Source organism: Myotis myotis, unplaced genomic scaffold (assembly GCF_014108235.1).
Source record: "Myotis myotis isolate mMyoMyo1 unplaced genomic scaffold, mMyoMyo1.p scaffold_m19_p_3, whole genome shotgun sequence".
In the NCBI taxonomy this organism is placed as follows: Eukaryota; Metazoa; Chordata; class Mammalia; order Chiroptera; family Vespertilionidae; genus Myotis; species Myotis myotis.
In genome coordinates this window covers 98,528,513-98,542,058 of record NW_023416335.1, presented here as the reverse complement: position 1 = coordinate 98,542,058, position 13,546 = coordinate 98,528,513, and the positions used below count along the sequence as shown (strand labels likewise).

Below are 13,546 nucleotides of genomic sequence, written 5' to 3'. Positions count from 1 at the left end.
CCCACTGCCACTGTGCTCGCCAGCTGTGAGCTCGGCTTCTGGCTGAGCGGCACTCCCCCTGTGGGAGCTCACTGACCACCAGGGGGCAGCTCCTGCGTTGAGCGTCTGCCCCTGGTGGTCACTGTGCATCATAGTGACTGGTCAATCTGCTGTCCTGTTGATTTGCATATTAGGGTCTTTTTATATAGGATTTTATTTTTCATTATAATATTATATACTTCATACTATCAGACCTTTGTTACCATCACTTCCTATATCTCTTACTAATTCATAAAACAGACATTAGAACAAAATAACTTGTTTCATATAAAGATAAAAAGCTGATTTAATTTTTCATTTGCCTATATTTTAAAAATAAGGACTTATTTAATAAATGCCAAATGCAGATTTTTTTCTACTACATTGGCACATTGGCATATGTTAAATACCTTAACACATTTTCTGGTATATATTTGGTAAAATAAAAACATTTGTATTCCTATATCTAGAAAGAAAAATGAAAATAAAGAGTAAGATTGTAAACAGAATACAAAAATTTTATATAAAGTCTTCAGAAAAGCCAAATGTATTTATTTATAATACAGGTAAATCAAAGATGTTATGTTCTTTAGCACAATGCCATCAATGATGTTTATTTGTTCATATAAATATCAGAGTACATTCTACTTACTATAACCCCATAAACGTGTTGCTCATGATATGTCACTCTGGTGGTATGATAAACAACATAGATACAGAAGGCACAAAGAGCTATGAAATTAATAATCTAAGTAATGATAATAGATGGAAAAGTTCAAGGCTATACATTTGGAGAAGAGAAGGCTACTATAATCAGGGAAGAAAAGTCATGGATCATCTTGCGCTGTATAAATACCTAAAATGGAATCACAAAGATTTGTGTAAGGATTTATTTAGCTATTAATCAATAGGAACATTTCTGGAAATTTACCAAAAATTTTTAAAAAGGCTATTTTAGGCAGGCTTTTAAAATTTGTAGTGATTTGGAATTGTCTGTCCCTAGAATCATTAGAAAAATGTTGGACAATGAATTGGAAACAATTGTAATCTAGGTATATATACTAATTCAATGTGATACAATGGTTCTTAGTCACATGCATTTTTTTTTATCAAGTTGAAGATCTTACATATCATCAAGGTTCTTAGTGGTGCTCTGCCTTCCCTTAGAGGAGTTAGCAAAAAAAATATAGATTAGGATTCAACCAGTAAATGTCATGAAATCTAGTTTCTGTCACTAACATATTTAGTAAACCTTGTTATTCTTGATAAAATGTACTACTTTTTTACATATTAAACTTCAGTGTTCAAATTACCATTGGTTTTGCTCCCCAAATACCTTTCAGCAATCTGATTTCACTCTGAAAGTAAGTAGTACTATGTTTTGAGAAGACTCAAAACCACAATTACTAAGTGTCCTCTCAAATGACCGTGAAAAAATATACCCTAGAATTAGACAAATTCTGAAAGGTAGTAACATAAGGTAGAACCTTCGTAAAGATTAAGATAACCTTAAGTGATCAGGGTATTTTATTTTTAATATCAAATAAACACAAAAATGAAGATACAGAAAACAAAAAGAAAAAGATGAGATATCACAAAAATATATAAGGACGATACCTGTTGTATTAATCATACTTTTTGGTGTAGCTCCAGTAGCAGCAAATATATTAGAAGTGCTGCCTGTTGGCAGCCCACTTCCAGCTGCAGTGGCTCCCACAGTGGTTACAGCTAAACTACCTGGAGGTGGCTTCTTCACAGGCACCACAACACTCCTGCAAAGAAAGAAATGATAGGCAATAATAAACACAAGGTTTTGATGAATTGTAATCCTACCGTGGCAGATACATATAGACAAGATATTATTTTCTTTTCTTTCTTTTCCCTTGCTTTAAAACTCCTGAGCACAACTTCATTGTTGAAAACAATATGGATACTAAGTATATTGTAAAGTGTACTCACTACTATAATTCATGCAGCAAACATTTATACAGAACTGAAGTTTTCAAACATTTCTCAAGAAGGCATGTGGGCTATAATCATGAATTTGGGAAAATGTGTGCTCAAGTTAGAATATTTTGCATATGCACACTGTTTGTTTGGTTTTTTTTTGCAAAATATACATAAAATGTCCATCTTACCACATTTTATTCTCCATCTGTAAAATAGTCATAAGAACTTTGAAAACCAAATTCTAAGTCTTCTTCATAGTAAAGCAAAAAATTAAACCAAGAACTCTTATACTAAATAAGTTTATATTTTTATTTTTATGGACAAAATTGAATTATTTATCATAGTAGGAATGTAATGAAAAAGAACTAAGACTATACACTAGGCATTTGGTGAAAATCTATTAGCTTTTAAGCCTTGACTTTTTGAACATAGGAGCTGAGTATTTTCTTCCATATTTCTTTAGCATATTTAAATGAATTTCACACAAAAAAGACTGAATGTGACAACCTTAAATTATAAATGAGTAGGAATATTAGTTAATTTAAAAGATAAAGAAATTATTTTTCTAACATAATACCAGGTATCATTATTTCTTTGTAAGAGGCTTTATTCTTCTCAAAGTCTATAGCACTGCTACATCATTTAATGCATACTTTCAAGAACACATTGAACTTATTTATCTAGAACAATGATTTTTCATCAATCTTTTTCATCTCATGGCACACATAAACTAATTATTAAATTTCTGCAGCCCACCAAAAATATGTTATATATTTTGCCAATCTGACAAAAATTAGGTATAATTTTGCTTCATTCACATCAGACAGCTATTGTTGTGTTGGCTGTTGTCATTTTTCAATTTGACAACCTAAGGGAAAAGGGGCTAATTCCCTGACTAAACAATCAGGTATTGCATGTTTTAAAAATACTTGCAACACACCGGTGTGTCTCTGCACACCAGCTGAAATATCACTGATCTTGAAATTAGATGTTTTAAGCTCAAGTGTAATGCTTGAAAACTGGTTACGGAGAGTGCAAAATATCCAATCTAAATTAGATCTTTAAGTGTACTTATATTTTACAATTTTCCCATTAAAAAGCTCTACTTCAAAAAATCTGTGTCAATGGCTCATGCTCAAATAAGTTTATGACTTAAACTTTCTTAATGCCAATACTTTCACTAATGTCATCAATGACTTCATCAATGTTAAAAGTCTAAATTTGTAAAAACTAGTATTCTTAATTTTAGGAATTATTTAACTAGAGGCCCGGTGCACAAAAATTTGTGCACTCAGGGGGTAGGGGGGTCCTTCAGCCCGGCCTGTGCCCTCTCGCAGTCTGGGACCCCTCGGGAGATAACGACCTGCTGGCTTGGGCCTGGTCCCGGGTGGCAGAGGGCAGGCCCAATCCCTAGGTGCAGCCCCTGATCGGGCTCAGAGCAGGGCCAATGGGGAGTTGGGGAGCTCCCCCCTGTCACGCACAGAGCAGGGCTGATCAGGGGGTTGAGGAGCTCCCCCCTGTCACTCACAGAGTAGGGTGGATAGGGGAGTTGGGGCACCGCCCCCTATCACACACAGAGCAGGGCGGATCAGGGGGTTGGGGCGCCGCCACTGTCACACTCAGGGCAGGGCCGATGGGGAGGTTATGGCTCTACCCTGTCACACACAGAGCAGGGCCCATGGGGGGCAGGGGGATTGGGGCGCTGCACCTTGTCACACACAGAGCAGGGCCGATCAGGGGGGTTTGGTCGCTGCTCCCTGTCACGCTGATCCCGGCGATGGGAGGCCTCGCGGCTCCACTGATTCCAGTGCTGGGAGGTATATTACCCTTTTACTATATAGGATAGAAGCCTGGTGCATGGGTGGGGGCTGGCTGGTTTGCCCTGAAGGGTGTCCTGGATCAGGGTGGGGGTCCCCACTGGGGTGCCTGGCCAGTCTGGGTGAGGGGCTGAGGGCTGTTTTCAGGCTGGCGGGTTATTGAAGCTCCCAACCTGTCCTTTTTTCCTTTTTTTTTCATTCTGGGCCAGCTTTAGCTCTGAGGCTCGGCTCTAGCTGTGAGACTTCCACTGCTGAAAGCAGGTTTCTGGCCTTTGTTTACCCTTCTGTATTTGAAACAATGTTGCGGTCCTGCTGGCTGAAGCCCGGGGTTTTGTTTAGCTTCTATTTTTGTAACAAAGTTGCTTAGAGTGCAGCTGAGAGGCCTGGGTCTGCTCTCTCAGGTTGGAGGCGTGACTGCGGCGCGGACACCGCAGCTGCCCTGCCAGCCCGGGTCTGGGTCTGCTGGCGGGAGCGGGTCGGCGGCGTGACTGCGGGCAAAGCCGCAGCCGCCCTGCCAGCCCCGGTCTGCCGGCGGGAGAGCTGGTTGGGGTCTTGGTCAGTAGGCGACAGCTGCGGTCACGTCCCGCCAGCCCTGGGTTGGGTCGCCCGTCATCCAGGTCACAGATAGCAGGCCTGGATGGCAGAGGGGCAGGCAGGATGGCGCTGTCCCATCCTGCCTGCAGTATGCAAATTAGCCGCCATCTTAGTTGGCAGTTAATTTGCATATCACCGTGATTAGCCAATGGGAAGGGTAGCGGTAGTACGCCAATTACCATGTTTCTCTTTTATTAGTGTAGATTATTATTAAATATTATTAATTATTATTCTTTAATTTTTATAACCAAAGGTTATAACCTTGAAAATTTGGCATGTGCCAAAAAATTTTCTTCATGACTTATGGGTACTTGGTTCTTTTCTTTTTATGGGTATATTCAAATTCATTACACTCAACCCTGAGCTCTCAACTATTTATTAAACTATCCAAATCACATATTATGTTTTCATCTCTTCATTGGCCATTGTTTCTCTAATTACTTCATTTATACCATTGAGAGGCAATATGACATAGAAAGAATATAGGATGTGGACTTAGAAAATTAAGTCATTAGAACTAAATCACTCTCAAGCTATGTGATCTTAAATTTGTTTATCACTGTAAAAATGGCAAGATGAATACCACTTATGTCACATATAAGGGGGGAGATTAAAGACTATTTAAAAAGACTTTGTCAAGTATGAGTTATCTTATAGATGTTAACAATTGTTACCACTGTCTAAACTGAAATAATTATCTGCCTTTAAGATACACAGTTATAATGAGCTACATAAAGATCAATTCAAAAAAGAAAAAAATGTAATTTGGGGTTTATCTTCTCTAAATGTCAAAACTAATGTTGAGATGCACTATTTCACTGACTACCTAGAAAGAAAACAAAATTACCAAGTTCTGGAAATAAGTCATTAGTGAAACTATAATATTTTTATCTACATCTCTCATTAATATCATTATGGATAAAATAAAGAAACACAGGCTGATTAACAGTGCTGTGATACAAATTTACAGATGGTAGAAACACAACTACCCAAAATTTCTGATTAACAGATCATTACCAACTTTGGGCAAAAACTCTCTCTGTAAGACTAGTGCAGACAATTTGTCAAGTGCTAAAGCTAGAGAACTATAGTATGAAAAATTAGTTACATGGATGAGAGAAAAAAAGAATTTAACCTCAACAACCTGTAACAATGGCTTGTAATAAATGCAAACATTATATGCATGTCTACTAAAAAAACAAAGTATCTGATTTAATAGCAATTAACATGAAAGTCTCCAGACACTTCATTGACAGCAAATTCAGCAGTGTCTGATAGATGGCATGGTATTTATTATAGTAGCACAGTGGATAAAAACCCAGTTATTAATGACAGCAAACCTGAGTTAGAAGCCTACCTAGACCTAACAATTACCAAGACCTATGGGCATATCTTACATTGGGCAAGTAAATCTGTCTAAAGCTCCATTCAATTTGAAACTCATTAAATTGTTATAAAGATAAAAGGATATAATGCATATAAAGTGCTTAGCACTTTACCTGGAATACTGCAAGTGGTCAATACATTTTAGCTATTATTGATACTTTTATGATTCCCAAAAGAACTGATGCAATCTGGGTCTATATCAGTACCCAACTGAAAGAAGCAATAAATCTGATACACTTTTTGATTGTCATATCTCATAAACAAAATCCTATGTGCAGTTTGGGGCACCATATGTCAAGAATAATGACAAACAGTATCATGTCCACAGGGGCACAGTTAGGATGATAGCAAATCTGGAAATCAAGTCATGTGAGAAAAGGCTGAAAGACTAAAATATTTTACCAATTAAAAATCTGATAAGGAAGCAGGTATATGAGAAGGAAATAAGGTGAAACTTCCATGCATATCCAAATATCAAATTAGGGCTAACAAGAGGAAGAATATCTAGTAACTTTCATTAATTCCATGATGGCTTAGATGATCATGTCACAGGGATGTGTTGAGATAGGTGGAAAGCTGGATTTGACTGTTTCCTTAGATTCTTACTCTGTCTACAACCTAATGCATTAATAAGAACTACTATGTCCCCTTTGATTATTATAGCTACATCATTTATCTGGAATCAAAGGACTGTACATTCTGTTCTTAATATCATTTCCTCACCAACACTATCCATTCCATAACACTTGAAACCATTCTATGTCCTAAGAAATCTATTTTATAAATAATTTGAAAGTTTACACTTACCAGTATGTGTTACTAATACATTCATTATCTTTTGGAATGTATATATATGACAGTATACAGATGTCTCCCATTTTTTCCCTATTTGCTCCCCTCCAACCAACTCCTGTCCTATCCCAGGCCTTCCCCACATTATTTTCTCTGTCCCTGGGTTATGCATATATTCTTTAGTTAATCTCTTCCTGCTCTCACCTCCTGCCCCGGGAGATCTGTTATTCTGTTCCATGTATTCCTATCTCTGGTACTATTTTGTTCATCAGTTTATGTTGTTCATTAGATTCCACATTTATAAGTGAGATCATTTGATATTTGTCTTTCTCTAACTGGCTTATTTCCTTAGCATAATACTCTCCAGGTCCATCCATGCTGTCTCAAGGGTAAGAGATGCTTCTTTTTTATAGTTGTGTAGTATTCCATTATGTAAATATACCACGGCTTTTTTTTTTTTTTTTTTTTTTTACACTCATCTATTGATGGGCACTTGGACTGTTTCCATATCTTAGCTCTTGAAAATAATGCTGCCATGAACATAAGGGAACATACCTTCTTTCTAATTGGTGTCTCAAGATTCTTAGGATATATTCCAAGAAGTGAGTTCATTGGGTCAAACAGCAGTTCCATTTTCATTTTTTTAGGAACCTCTATGCTGTTTTCCACAGCGGCTGCACCCAGTCTGCATTCCCACCAGCAGTACACTAAGGTTCCCTTTTCTCCACATCCTTGTCAGCACTTGTTTGTTGATTTACTAATGGTATCCATTTTGGCTCTTAAAAATCTTCTATCAGGTTGTTACTCAACATTTGTCATTTGGTTACCTATTCCACCTATTCTAGAAGTCTATTGGGTTCATAAATTTCCTGAAAAAATACAAGTTTTTGGAATACAAACAAAATTTCTAGGTTGAGCATATACTTTTCATCTGGATTTTAAAAATATAGCCACCCAGAAGTTAAGAGCCTCCAACCTAAAATATTAATATATTCCACTCTTCTACATTCGCTATTTATACTGATAGAATCCTAGAATCCTCTACATTACACACAATTTCCACTGCATTTTTCTATCTTAAAAGTATTCTTTCCATCATGTTTTCCCACACAATTTCACAATTGCAAACTATAAAGAAGTGGATAATTCCCTTATATAAATATAACTTTCCCATACTCCAAGATTATAAAGGTTATCAACAAAATATGATGATAACCCTACAGAGTGAAGCGTCCCGGGTTTGATTCTGGACAAGGGCACATGCCCAGTTTCAGGCTCAATCCCAGTAGAAGACGTGCAGGAGGCAGCCAATCAATGATTCTCTCTCATCTTTGATGTTTCTATCTCTTCTCTCCCTCTCCCTTGTCTAAAATCAATGAAAATATATTTTAAAAAAATATTGCAAGCCAAGAAATTATGTAATCTAATTCACTTCACCAAAATATCCCATTGAAAAGAAAGGAACAAGAAAACACAAAATGTTCCATTGATTGATTATATGTTTTGCAATCCACTGAGTGATACACAATACACATAAGTACAAATTCTCCCATCATTGGATTTACCCTATCTCAAAGCCAGAGATTTGTGGTGTGATCTAAGATTCATTCATTCATTTAACAAATATTTATTGAGCACTATCATGTGTCAGGGATTTTCTAAGATCTTAAATATAGCAATGCATAGAACAGAGAAAAATATATGCCCTCATGAAATTTATATTTCAATAAGGAGAGATAGAAAATACAATTACCAAAAAAAAAAAGAAAATACAATTACATAAATGAGTAAATATAGCATATTAGGTACTAAGTGCTATGAGAAAACTAAAGCATAAGGAGTAGTATTGGAGAGATGGCTAAGAGAACACTCACTAAAAGGATGGTATTTGAGGATACACTGAAGTGGGTGAAGGAACAAGCTATAAGGATATCCAGGGAAGTGTATTATAGGTGGAGGGAAAAGGAGTACTAGTGTGACTCAAGAAGACTGAGTGATGGATAGAGTTATGAAATGAAATGAGAAAAGTAATTGGGGTTCACATCATAGGTCTTTGAAGTCCATTGGCTTTTTCATTGAGTGGGATCAGAAGCCATTAAAAGGTTATGAACAGGGGTGGAATGTGATCTTAGGCTACAACAGGATCACTCTAGCTGCTATATTAAGGGTAGACTTAAGTGGAAAAAGGCAAATGAGTGGGAAGAGTCTGGATAGGAAAATGCGACAATAATTCAAGAAAGAAATGATGGTAATTTAAATGGAATGGCAAAGTGAAAGCAGTGAAAAGTCTGTCAAGTTTTGACTATACTTAAAAGATAGAGCAAACAGAATTGGAAGAAGACTGGAATGGGAGAAAAGTCAAAGATGATGTAAAGATGTTTGCTTAAACAACTTAAATAACAAAGATGCTATTAATTAGCATATAGAAAACTATGTTTGGAGCAGGGTTTTTTATAAGCGTTAACTTATTAATCATCCAAGTAGTGTTGCTGAAAAAGCAATTGGACAAATAAGTCTATACTTTAGGTGAGAAGTTTGGGCTGAGACATAAATTGAGGAGTCATCAGTCAATATGCTATTTAATGCTAGGAAAGTGGATAGAATCAATCGCAAAAAGTGGGTGCAAATGGACAGTAGAAGTGGTCTAAGGACAGAATCTTGAGTGTCTCCATTAATTAGTTTTAGGAATTTTGTAAAAAGGATACTACTTTATATGTATACCTCAAGATTTGTTTAAGTATAAAGTAAGATACTGAAGAATGTGCTTTTCAACAGTGACTCATTAAAACCAGTGAGCTTTTTAAAAAATATATTTTATTGATTTTTTTACAGAGAGGAAGGGAGAGGGAGAGGGATACAGAGTTAGAAACATCAATGAGAGAGAAACATCGATTCAGCTGCCTCTTGCACGCCCCCTACTGGGGATGTGCCCGCAACCCAGGTACATGCCCTTGACCGGAATCGAACCTGGGACCCTTCAGTCCGCAGGCTGACGCTCTATCCGCTGAGCCAAACCGGTTAGGGCGCCAGTGAGTTTTTTTTAAAAAAATTTTCTTTATTGTTGAAAGTATTACAGATGTCCCCTTTGTTTATTTTTTTCCCCCATTTACTCCTCCACGCAGCACCCGCCCCTCCAGGCCTTCACCACTTTATTGTCTGTGTCCATGTATGCATATAAGTTCCCAGGTTAATCACTCCCCACCCTTTCCCCCACCCCCTCCTTCCCTCAGAAATTCATTAGTCTGTTTCATGCTTTTATGTCTCTGGATCTATTTTGTTCATCAATTTATTTTGTTCATTAGAATTCCACATGTGAATGAGATCATGTGATACTTGTATTTCTCTGACTGGCTTATTTCACTTAGCATGATACTCTTCAGATCCCTCCAAACTGTCTCAAAGGATAAGAGATCCTTCTTCTTTACAGCTGCATAGAGTTGCATTGTGTATATGTACCACAGTTTTTTATCCACTCATCTACGGATGGGCATTTGAAATGTTTCCAGATCTTAGTTATTATAAATAGTGCTGCTATGAAAGTAGGGGTGCATATATTCTTTCTGATTGGTGTCTCAGGATTCTTAGGATATATTCCCAGAAGTGAGATCACTGGGTCAAATGGCAGTTACATTTTCAATTTTTTTAGAAACCTCTATATTGTTTTCCATAGCGGTTGCACCAGTCTGAATTCCCACCAGCAGTGTACTAGGGTTCCCTTTTCTCCACTTCCTCACCAGCACTTGTCATTTGTTGATTTGCTGATGATAGCCATTCTGACAGGTGTAAGTAGATACCTCATTGTCCCTTTAATTTGCATCTCTCAGATTATAAGTGACTGAGCATTTTTTCATATGTCTCTTGGCCTTCTATATCTCCATGTTTGAGAAGTGTCTATTTAGGTCCTTTGCCCATTTTTAAATTAGATTGTTTGTCTTTTGTTAAGTTGTATGAGTTCCTTCCATATTTTTTAAATTAACCCCTTATTGGATGTATCATTAGTAAATATGTTCTCCCATGCAGTGGGCTCTCTTTTCATTTTGTTGATGTGGTTTTTTTTTCTGTGCAGAAGTTTTTTATTTTGATATAATCCTATTTGTTTGTTTTCTCCTTAATTTCCTTTGTCCTAAGAGAAGTATTGATAAACATATTGCTAAGAGATTCCAAATAAACAAAATCAGAAATGAAAGAGGTGAAATAACTGAACCCACAGAAATACAAAGATTGTAAAAAAAAAAAATACTACAAAGGACAAACTGGATGAAATGGACATATTCCTAGAAAAATACAATCTTCCAAAACTCAATCATGATGAATCAGAAAACCTGAATAGGACAATAACTAATGATGAAATTGAAGTAGTAATAAAAAGACTCTCAGAAAACAAAAGCCCTTGACTGGATGGGCTCAGAGGGGAGTTTACCAAACATTAAAAGAAGAACTAACACCTATCCTCCTCAAACTATTCCAAAAAATTCAAGAGGAAGGAACACTTCCAAGCTCTTTTTTTTCTTTATTGATTAAGTTATTACATATGTGTCCTTATGTCCCCATTGTCCCCACCCTACCCCCACTTATGCCTTTACCCTCCTGGTGTCTATGTCCATTGGTTAGACTTATATGCAGGCATACAAGCCCTTGGTTGATCTCTCCCCCCTTAACCCAGCCCTCCCCTACCTTCCCTCTGAGGTCTGAAGGTCTGATCTTTTTATGAAGCCAGTATTACCCTAATCCCAAAACCAGATAAAGACACTACAAAGAAAGAGAGTTACAGGCCAATATCCCTGATGAACAGAGATGCTACAATGCTCAACAAACTATTAGCAAATCAGACCCAGCAATATATTCAAAAGGTCATATACCATAACCAAGTGGGATTTACGGACTCAATGTACATACTTTTGTGGTTACGTCACCATCTCCCATTTATTTATAAAAAAAAAAAAGTTCCATCATTTTGACATATGTACATATGTGCTTTATGTTTTTTTATTATTTATTTACCAAAAGTAAAGGTCAAGAATTGTTATCTTTCTTTTAATTTTTTTTTTACTGTTTCACTTCATTACTGCTGTGTATGTGCTCCATGTGAGTGATGTAGGTGCTTATATAGTTGGGTCCTGACTTTCGGAGACTTTTCGTGTTACATCGCACCTAGGAATGGATCTCCAATGTAAACTGAGGACTACTGTATTCCAGGGATGCAAGACTGGTACAATATTCAAAAATCAACAAATGTGATACATCACATATACAGATCGAAAGACAAAAAAAACCACATGATCATATCAATTGATGCAGAAAGAGCATTTAATAATAACCAATACCCTTTATTGATAAAAACTCTCCCCAAGTGAGATTCATGATTATTCATGCACCATGTAAAAATCCCCTTCTTATCAATATCCCTTACCCCTTTTCTATAACACTTGTTGAACAATGACAGGTCAAGGGAATACAACTACACTAATATGTTCAGGGGGATAGGAAGCCAAGTAAGAGATAACCCATGCCTAGAGATATTTTAAGGAAATACAAGAGACAAACAAATCAAATGTGCAATATATTTAAATAATTGCTCTCGGTCAAAGTTCTGCAGAAAGCCTTTTAGGAACAGAAAAGGTGTGTAACATTGGGAAAAGTGAGCTGAATCTAGAAGGATCAATAGGAATTTGGCAAAATGGATAAAAGACTTAAACGTAGATGGGGAACCATAAAACTTTTAGAAGAATCCATAGGCAGCAAAACAGCAGACATATGTCGTAGAAATGTTTTTACCAGTACAGCTCCTAGGGCAGTGATGGCGAACCTATGACACGCATGTCAGAGGTGACACGCGAACTCATTTTTTTGGTTGATTTTCCTTTGTTAAATGGCATTTAAATATTTAAAATAAATATCAAAAATATAAATCTTTGTTTTACTATGGTTGCAAATATCAAAAAATTTCTATATGTGACACGGCACCAGAGTTGTTAAGGTTTTTCAAAATGATGACACACCAAGCTCAAAAGGTTTGTCATCACTGTCCTAGGGCAATGGAAACTAAAGAGAAAATAAACAAATGGGACTACATCAAAATAAAAGCTTCTGTACAGGAAAAGAAACCATCAACGTAACAACAAGAAAGCGCACTGCATGGGAGGACATATTTGCCAATGTTATCTCTGAAAAGGGTTCAATCTCCAAAATTTATAGGGAACTCACACAATTTAACAAAAGGAAGATGAACAATCCAATAAAAAAAAATGGGCAAAGGATCTAAATAGACACTTTTGGGAAACAGATCTACAGAAGGCCGAGAGACATATGAAAACATGCTCAAAGTCACTAATCATCAGAGAAATGCAAGTTAAAACAACAATGAGGTACCATCTCACACCTGTCAGAATGACTATCATCAACAAATCAACAAACAAGTGCTGGCGAGGATGTGGACAAAAAGGAACCCTAGTGCAGTGCTGGTGGGAATGCAGACTGGTGCAGCCACTGTGGAAAACAGTATGGAATTTCTTTAAAAAATTCAGAATGGAACTCCCATTTGACCCAGTGATCCCACCTCTAGGAACATATTCCAAGAAATTAAAACACCAATCAGAAAGGACATATGCACCCCTATGTTCATAGCATCAAAATTTACAGTAGCTAAGATTTGGAAATAGCCCCAGTGCCCATCAGCAGATGAGTGAATTAAAAAACTTTGATACATCTAAAGAATGGAATACTACACAGCTGTTAAAAAAAAAAGAACTCTTACCATTTGCAACAGCATGGATGGACCTGGAGAGCACTGTACTAAGTGAAATAAGCCAGTCGGGGAAAGATAATACCACATGATCTCACTCATTTGTGGAATATAATGGACAACATAAACTGATGAACAAAAATAGATCCAGAGACATAGAAGCATCGAACAGACCTTCAAACCTCAGAGGGAAGGCAGGGGAGGGTAAGACATCAACCAAAGGACTTGCATGCATGCATATAAGCAT

General features: G+C 36.9%; 1 protein-coding gene across 6 annotated transcripts in view; it reads right to left on the bottom strand.

Moving 5' to 3' along the window:
• Positions 1 to 13,546, bottom strand: part of NBEA (neurobeachin) — a 1,002,985-nt gene that overhangs the window by 631,973 nt on the left and 357,466 nt on the right. For all 6 annotated transcript variants that reach the window (XM_036298874.1, XM_036298876.1, XM_036298877.1 and 3 more), the window contains one exon: positions 1,636 to 1,790. In XM_036298874.1, coding sequence (XP_036154767.1) covers positions 1,636 to 1,790 — 155 coding nt within the window. The remainder of the gene's footprint in view (positions 1 to 1,635; positions 1,791 to 13,546) is intronic.